Here is a 9168-nt window from a genome sequence, read left to right as displayed (position 1 = left end):
AGCAGGAGACTGCATCTGGACAAGGTGGAAATAGAAGTTCTCAGGGTAGGAAGAAATGTGGTTAATTGGTATTTCTAATGTTCACAGACACATCACAGAACTGCCAGCTCACCAGTCTAACTTGTTGGGTAAAGGTGGAATGGGCAAGAGCCGTTGTGAATTGGGATTGCAACCTGTGCTAAAAATCAGGGTTGCACTAGAGCTAACAGCCAGAAATATGCTCTGACATACAGCTGTGTCAAGGCATTGAAGGGTCTTTCATATACTGAATTCCTAAACAAAAGGTGGTGATTTATTTTGTAAGTAAGTGCCTCTCTGCTTTGTGTGAAAAGGAAAATTATGTTGTCATGGAAGTCTTTGGCTGGGGATACTGGAGAATATGCTGTGCTGTGGAGTTGCTCAGCAACTTACAAATGATGGCATGCCCAAGTAAGGCAGTGATCTTAGATGTCCTTATGACAGATGAAGACCAGGTTAGGATTGATGTCCTAAAGACAAGGGATCAAGTGAGAAACAAATCAAGATATCACCCAGGACAAAAAGCCATAAGAGTACTTCATGGTGTTATGTAGCCATTTCTTATAGTGAAGTTGCTTAGGGGAAGTATTAAAAAATGGAGATCTTTGGGAAGTGGAGAGTTTTTCCAGTTATCCAAAAACTGTGATTTAGTCCACACGAGAAGATAGTTTTCAGTGAACTACTTCCTGGAATAAGTGGTCATGTGACAATAGTACTTAGAAACAAGAATAACTAATAAAAATAATAAAGCCTGACCCTACTTAATAATAATAAACCTTGTAACAACTACAGCAAGTGTGGGTGGGGGAAAAATGAATAGTGAGAAAATACTTCAGCTGTCTAAAACAAGGTCTTCAGCTACCTCTGTCACCTCAAGGAAAAAAAAACTAACAATAGCTGCATGTCTAAGGACGCTAACAAGTTGTTCTAGTTATATTTAAAGAAAAATCAATCCCAGCAGTAATATAAACCTATTGACTTGGGTGAAACTGGAAAAAATATCAAAATGAGGCAAAAAAAAAAAAAAGAAAAAAAGAAGGAAGTACTCACCAGCTATGTCTGTTCTGTATTTGGAAAGAGCAGAATGTGGTCAGAGGGGAATGATGAAGCACTTTCCATTAGCAATTAAGGAGGATCCTTGGCAGGATCTTCTCGGAATAAACCCTTCCACATATTCAGGCACAGGTGACCTAGAGCATGCTAATGCAGAGGTGCACGAGGTGCTATAGGGGCGAAAAGGCGCTGCACAAAGCCTGAGGCTGCTTGGGGGAGGTGGGGTAAAGTAATGCTGGGGAAAAAGCACAGTGCTGTCATCGTGCTCCTGCAAACAGTGTTTTGCAAAGCATTCGAACCTCACTGGTGGTGAAAAAGCTTTGACTGCTAAAGTCCGTGGTTTGCTGGTGCTGGTTTTTAAATGCATTAGGGAAGACAGTTATAAAAAGACTGAGTGGACGGGTAAGCAAGTGACGTCAGTGATGGGTCTGACAGGCCACGTATGAAAACCAATGAGAAACCAGTGGAGGGGGGAGGAGGGTGGAAATCACGAAGGAATGGGAAAAATCTGCACAGATTTGTGGAGGGACAAGGAATTGACAGACAAAACTGATGCTTTTTATGATGCGTGGAAATGATACAGGCTCAAAATGAGTGTCTCAGTCCAAAATGCCAAGAAGCATTAAAATATATTTTTATATAAAGTCAGAACATACATATATAGGCAGTGTTTAAGCTATGCATAGATACCTCTAAGAGCAAGAAATACTAGTGACTAACCATGCCCTGGACAGCAGGAAGGCTGGAAAGACTTAGGGAACAGGGCTCACAAGTACCCTCGTGTGATTTCTCAGCCAGACGCTGAAGCTGATGACATCTTCAAGCATTGGTGTGCTTTTGTCCATCACAAATCGGAGTAGGTGAAGCAAAAACTCCTTACCATGATTCCAGGCTGGAGAAAAATGCTTTGAGATGGAAAATTTTAGTTATTTTGTTCCTTAAAAACATAAATGGCGAGCAAGTATTTTTGCCTAGTCCCTAAAGTTACTTCATAATGATGGGCTAGATGGCAGTTTAGTCAGGCTGAGAAAGGCATATTAGGAATATGAGGAGATGGGGAAGCTTGAGGCCATGTGCATTCAGTGAGATTTCAGTATCTGCTTGGGGTCCAGTACCTAAACCAGCACCCAACTTGGTAACTAAAAACCTGGAAATTACAAACTACATATGTTTTTTTTTATTGTCCCAGGACTCAAAGCAAGGCCAATAAAGGTTGCTCACTTGCTCGGGGGAGAGTTGGGCAACTTTCCAATGTCAGACTTGTCTCCCCTACTACACGTATTACGTCTCATTTAGCAACCTTGAATTTCACCCACCATTTTAATAACCCAGTCACAAGATCCTTCTGCACCTTTCCATAGGCTGATTCAGTGTTGAGTGTCCTGCAGCATTTTGCTCAAACAACAAGCCTTGGCACCCCGTGCTCCAAATTGTTCTGAAGGGGTTGAATGTAAATGACCCTGGGGCAGATGTCCTCAGACACTGGCTACTTGCACCTTCTCAGTCACCATCAGCCTTGCCGCTTGTTTTCAGCTTGGAGAGGGTAGTCTTCCCTGTTCTGGGGCAGTTCAGGTCCTTTGAAAGGTTTTGCCAGTTGCTTTTCCTCATGTTGTGGGGCTGATGCGAGAGGTGAATTACTTACAGCACGCACTTACCTATTCATCCATTTCATGCTGGAGACCACATCTGAGTCTGGCACCTGGTACTGAGGGTTCGCTGCCCTTCATGTTCTCAAGTCCTGATGCTTCAGTTTGCATCAGTGGCTTCTTCTCATTGCTGCTGAGGAAAATCTGGGAAAACCTGAAAATCACTGAGGAAAATCACTGGGAATAACCCAAAAGCTCCTGTAATGGCAAAAGATCAGCTTTACTCTTCTGCCATGGCCTTATTTTCCCTATCACTCCCATACAGGTTTTTGGCAGCTTTCTTGTCTCCTCCATGCATTCCAAGGTACATTTGATAAAGATTTTCATACTATCTTTCCTACTTGTCCCAGTTACAAAAAAAAAAAAAAATCTGCTTTTTTTTTGGCTCTTAAGTTTAATTTGCTAGTATTTGTTTTTCTTCTATATTCATTTGACTACAGCTTTTTGACAGCTGCCTTTTCAGATCTTATGCAGAATAACCCAGTACTACTGTTCCTTCTAGGAACGTTTAATTGAGAATAACTCCCTCAAGAAGATGACATTTCTATAGTAATATTACGCTAGCTGTCTTGTAGTAAGGAATTACATTCAGCTCAGAAGAGTAAGTAAGTAACACATTATTTGCCCAAAGGTAGGCAGCTTGTTTTTGACATAGTGCTGTTAGTCCTGCCAGTGCCCACAGGAGTATTTGAGTACTCTTGAGTTTAAGTCAAGTCATGAACCTGCATTTTGCAAATGGCATCTGATACAAAGGAGCTTGGAACATTATCAGTTAAGATGTTTTTCTTATACAACTGTGCAATATATGCCTTGTGTCACAGTCTTTCCAATCAGAGACCTGTATCTCCTCTTCCTTGCACAGATCTTGTTGATTGCTTTGCTCAAAGACTCATGTATTAATACAGAAGTGGGCAGAGTATGTTTTAAATGTCCAAGACTTCTTTTACTGTCCTTACACAGTCACCATTTTGCTACATTTTGGTGCGTTTTTCACTACGTGGCATCTTAATGAAGTTTCATGCTGGCATCTTGAGAAGAAGGTGGTCTGAGGACAAGGAGCTATTTCTTGGGGTAGCGATGCATGTGTGGTAGTGTGTGCAAATGCCAGTGAACTATAAAATAACGTGTCTAAACATTCAAAGTTACCACAAAAGGGAATTTTCCTGTAACACCACTACTAATCACCATAGTGCAGCATCACTTGAATTTCCTCTGTCTTAAAAAAACACAAAACAAAAGGGTGCTTACCACCCTTAGAAATGGTTGGTTGCCCGTCAAAGAAGTTGTCCCTTAGGTCAGCCTTGCAAAGGGTTAAACCCATCTCCCAGGCACATCCCTGTCCTCTTCCATGGGCCACGCACCAGCACAGTGATCCCTTGTGCCCAGCCCATGGATGAAGGGCTTTTGTCCAGGATCGGTGTTTTTCTGTACCTTCCGCTTGCAAGGTGTTCATAAACCAGGATGGACTCTGGCTTATCACAGCTGCTCTTGGAGCCAGTTTGTCCCAGCAGAGCAGTGTGATTGCTTTTAGTTCCTTTACTGAACAAGAGCCTCTTTATGTCTGCCCGAGTGCCAGCCTTCCCTCACCAAGCGAAATGCTTGGTGAGGTTCTCCTTCGAAATTCTTTCAGAACAAGCCTAGAGCTCCCCTTCCCCAGAGAGAGAAGCAGCTGCCACAGTGGGTCTCCCATCTTTACCCAATGCCATCTGCAGTCATGTATCACAGCTTTTCAAATTAACAAAACCAAAGAAGATTTTTTTAGGACAGGGCTGCATATTCTTGGACAGTCCGGCCACTGAGCTAGCTTTTCCATCTGTCCGGAGGGGCCTTGCTGTGGTGCCATCTGCAGGCAGAGTGTCTGGATGTAAAATGAGGATTTAAGAGAAGAGCTTTTTCAGGAGCTTATATAAGAGAGGAAACCAAGCCCTCCAGGCAGTCCAAAGGCTGCCCGACTTGTTTGCCACATTTGCTTTCCCTGTTTCAGTACAAGAGCAACCGTGATTCCTGGCTTGCCTCACGTTGGTACCCTATCACTTTTCTAAGAATTTCAAGCAAGATTGTAAAACAGCTGAAATAGTATTTTAAAAGCAAAGTGAACCTTTATCTGAAACCTTCCCAGCAATTGTTGGTCTGAGAGCGCACATTTTTTCCTCCACCCCCCAGGTTGTATGAATTTGCTCATTCCCACAGCAATTTGATCTCAGGTTTGATAGGGTTCTTGTTAAATAACAAGAGTTCTTTGCTCTAAGTGAATTTTTAGGCAGCCTTATCTTGCTTAGGAAACATAAGGCTTTTTAGAGGAAAAAGGTGGCTTCTTGAAATGCTCCTACTTAAAACCCAATTCAAAGTATCTTTGTTTTACATGGGAAAACAGGCAACCCCCCAACAAGGTGTTTTAGTAGCCTCTCTGCACCTCCAGATTACCAAGCAAGGCACTCGTTGGCATGCACACCAGTGCGCAGACAGCAGCACACAGCCCAGCCATTCAAAGCACCCAAGCGCAGCAATCGAGGACAGGATGGGACCAACCCAAGACTCATGTGTAAGCCTAAGAGGCTGCAGGCTACACCTCTCCCCATCAGAAATTGAACTCCACTGGGAGGGCTGCCTCCAGTTAGCCCCAGCACCAGGCAGCTCCCATTTAACTCCAGAGTTACCTAAAGCCCCTGCAGGGCGGTTTTTGGGGTAAGCTGGGTATTACTGCTAACCCAGGGCTAGCAAACTGCTCAGAGTCCCAGCTCCCATACTGAGATAGGTTATTCAACCTTTTTCTCTTTGCAAAGCAGCTTTGAGTCATTACCCTCTAGTCCAGTAAACATTTAATTTTTACACAGCCCAATCAATGGAGATAAGCAGCTCTGGGAAACCATGTCCAACTTAACTTCATCCTGACAGTTTAAGTCCTCCAGCTTAAGTCCTTGCTCCAGGTCAGGGTCTAAAGTAGTTGGGGGGTCCAGACAACAGCTCCAACTCTGCCTGCCAGGGAGAGGACAACACATCACAGCCAGACAGTAAATGGAGCTGCTAAAAATGGTGTGCCACATGATTTCATGCAGCACATCACTTATCTACCCTAGCGCTCACAGAAGGCTCAGCCTCTGCCCAGCAGCATTTGTGCTTCCAGGGGAAGGTTACACAGTCCCTGTCAAAGGCCTGACACTCACCTTGCAGAGATTTGCTGCTCAGGAGCTTAACTGCAACTGCCCCTCCTTACGTATAGAATTAAGCCAGAATTAAGACCAGCTACCACCATGGTAACACCAGCTGCCGACACGTCCCTAGGCAGCCATTTCCTCTAGGACAAGCTGATTCATTTAGAAGGAAAAAGCAAATGAAAAATCCTCCTTGTAGGATTTCTGCAGGATTCGGAAGGGAAAAAGACAATTCCTGATTCTTGTGCCCCTTTGCCAAACCAAATGCAAAAAAGTCATCTGCTCAGCATTTTACATGCCTCAGACAAGCAAATCCAGAGCTAGGTGGATAGAGCAGCAGAGCTACCTTTTATTCTATCACACAGCAGTCTGGCGAGCACAGCCCTGCGCCACACCTTATTTTGGCTCAGAGGCATGAGTCTTGCTCTCACATCTGGCAGAGGTGGCTCCACCAGTCTACATACCACAGCTCTGCTCTCTGCAGCGCAGCACTCAAGGGAGATAGGCTTTTGCTGGTCAAGTCAGGTATCCCAGGCTGTGCAATGCCTATGCATGATCCAAGCTGTCCAAAGCAACTCTTAAGGCATTTGCTGTGTCTGTCACCTAGATTCACCACAGCCTCACAGCGTCCACGCAAGCACTGCTCAAGGAGCTGGCCCAGCAGTTTCAGCCAGGCTCCAAGAGCTCCTCTTAACGCAAGCACCTAAGTTTGCTCACGGAACATCCACACACACATTCCCATTTTCCACAGATGGACAAGGCATTTCAGATGGTGATCACTTTTATTGATGTAAGGTGGTACACGAACAGATCAGTTTCTATCAGCCTCTCCACCTCCCCCAGGCTCTGGGAGAAGTTGGAGGAGTGGGGGAGACAAGGGAACAGAACTGGCCTCTCACTGCAGGATGCAGAGCTAAGCGGTGGTGAAGAAGGGCAGGGGCTCCAACAAAGGAGAATCCTGCTTCCCTAGGCAGCAGGGGGGCTGTGTGCTTGGCTCACTCCTTGGATTCCATGTGGACCATCAAGTCCACAACACGGTTGCTGTATCCATACTCATTATCATACCTGGGGACAAACAGAAGTGCTCTCAGGACCAACCCACTTCTTGAATCCTTTCTTCCTCCATTGTTCCTGTTCCTCTGCCCCACCCCACACCACTGAACCAGGCTCATCCACTTCCAGACAAGTTAGCAGTAAGCATCCCTTCCATGCTCCAGGGGAGGGTGGTATAGTTTTGGGTAGTAATCTCACTACAACGTTACACACTGGAGCCACCCTCCTCTGCAGGGGTCTGTGCATGACCATCCAGCAGTGATGAACAGGACACAAGCCTGTGACTGTCTGTGCCAGCCCCTACCCCCCGGCCTCCCCACACCACCCCCAGGCTCTGCCTACCAGGAAACCAGCTTGACAAAATGGTCGTTCAGTGCAATACCAGCACCCGCATCAAAGGTGGAAGAATGGCTGTCACCATTGAAGTCACAGGAGACAACCTGTAACAGAGGGAAATCGTAACACATAATTACCCACAGCCAGAAGCAGAAGTTACCAAACTGCAATCCCGGCAAGGCTGGTACCATCAGAAAAATGATGCAAGCACCAGTAACCACAGGACAAGAGATGAGGAGTTACTTACCTGATCCTCTGTGTATGCAAGGATGCCCTTCAGAGGCCCTTCAGCAGCAGCCTTCACTACCCTCTTAATGTCATCATATTTAGCCTGAGAAGAGACAAATTTAAGATGGTCACATCCCAACTGACAGAAAATGTCCACCAGGGAGGTGGGCGGGAGGAGACACACGGAAGCACCATCTGCCATGGTGCTTCCATCACAAATATCACATCTTAGGAACAAGAAGGATGCACAGAGTGCAATTCCAAGTACAAGACAGTTTACAGGAAGCAGGGGGAAGTCTGTTTTTTAGAGCCTTATCCACATCACTTACTGGTTTTTCCAGACGGCAGGTCAGGTCCACAACAGAGACGTTGGGGGTTGGCACACGGAAAGCCATTCCAGTAAGTTTCCTGTGAGAGACACGAGTCAGCAGGGAACAGTACACCTCTGCCAGCCCTCCATGCTGCTAAGAATAGGTCAGAGCTGGCTAGGTACTGGCTGCCTCCTCCTGACACCAAAGGGACAACGCTCACCCATTGAGCTCAGGGATGACTTTTCCCACAGCCTTAGCAGCCCCAGTAGATGCTGGGATAATGTTCTGGGCAGCACCTCTGCCATCCCTCCACAGCTTCCCAGAGGGCCCATCCACTGTCTTCTGTGTGGCTGTGATGGCATGGACAGTGGTCTGGGAAAAGAGCACAGGAGTAAGAACACAGGGAATACTCTCCAGAAAAAGCATCCCAGGAGCCACAGGGAGTATAGATGCTTTCCCTCTCACATGAGGGGACCTGTGCATAAGGCACTCTCCTCAGTCACAAGCTTCAGACCTACCATAAGACCCTCCACGATGCCAAAGTTGTCATGGATGACCTTGGCCAAGGGCGCCAGGCAGTTAGTAGTACAGGAGGCATTGCTGGGTTGCAAAGAAAAAGGCACATCAGCCAGAGGCAACACATCTACAGAGGCAAGATGAGACCCCGGGCAGCTGGTGAGAGCTCCAGGCCAAAGAGCATCTTCCTCTCTCCTTACCTGACAATTTTCAGAGATTTGTCATACTTTTCATGGTTGACACCCATCACAAACATGGGAGCATCAGCTGAGGGGGCAGAGATGATAACACGCTTAGCACCACCCTTCAGGTGAGCCTGGAAGAAAAAGCAACAAAAAGAAGAGAAGATTAGATAACACAGCATAGCTCCAACAGCTCACTTCTACCAAACAACCTCCTCTCCCTCCCAGCCCCATTTTGAGCAACTCTGTACAGAGTGATGCATCCCACAGGCAGGAACAGCAGTATTCCTTCTTCTGTGAGCTACTGTGGCATACTTACCCCAGCCTTCTCCATAGTGGTGAAGACACCGGTGGACTCCACAACATATTCAGCACCAGCATCTCCCCACTTAATGTTGGCAGGGTCACGCCTGAGAAAGGACAAAATTGTAAGAGCTGCTGTGAACAATACCTGCTTTCACCCTCCAGGGGTGCAAGAGGGAGATAGATACTTACTCCTGGAAGATGGTGATGGCATTCCCATTAATCACAAGTTTCCCATTCTCAGCCTTGACAGTGCCCCGGAAGTGACCATGAGTAGAGTCATATTTGAACATGTAAACCTAGCAAAGAGAGAGGGAGGAAGGTCAGGCACCTCAGCCACAATAACCCCAACCCTTGTTCTGCCTACACC

General features: G+C 46.2%; 1 protein-coding gene across 1 annotated transcript in view; it reads right to left on the bottom strand.

Moving 5' to 3' along the window:
* Nucleotides 1-6632: 6632 nt before the first annotated feature.
* The window catches only part of GAPDH (glyceraldehyde-3-phosphate dehydrogenase), a gene marked incomplete at its 5' end in the record, with an annotated part of 2808 nt that continues 272 nt past the window's right edge, over nt 6633-9168 (bottom strand). The window contains 9 exons of the mRNA XM_010011655.1: nt 6633-6934; nt 7265-7362; nt 7506-7589; nt 7816-7894; nt 8018-8169; nt 8316-8397; nt 8514-8629; nt 8815-8905; nt 8991-9097. Coding sequence (XP_010009957.1) covers nt 6865-6934; nt 7265-7362; nt 7506-7589; nt 7816-7894; nt 8018-8169; nt 8316-8397; nt 8514-8629; nt 8815-8905; nt 8991-9097 — 879 coding nt within the window. The remainder of the gene's footprint in view (nt 6935-7264; nt 7363-7505; nt 7590-7815; nt 7895-8017; nt 8170-8315; nt 8398-8513; nt 8630-8814; nt 8906-8990; nt 9098-9168) is intronic.

The sequence above is a fragment of the Nestor notabilis genome, unplaced genomic scaffold (genome assembly GCF_000696875.1).
Source record: "Nestor notabilis isolate BGI_N333 unplaced genomic scaffold, ASM69687v1 scaffold15993, whole genome shotgun sequence".
In the NCBI taxonomy this organism is placed as follows: domain Eukaryota; kingdom Metazoa; phylum Chordata; class Aves; order Psittaciformes; family Psittacidae; genus Nestor; species Nestor notabilis.
This window is presented reverse-complemented; position numbering and strand designations above follow the sequence as displayed.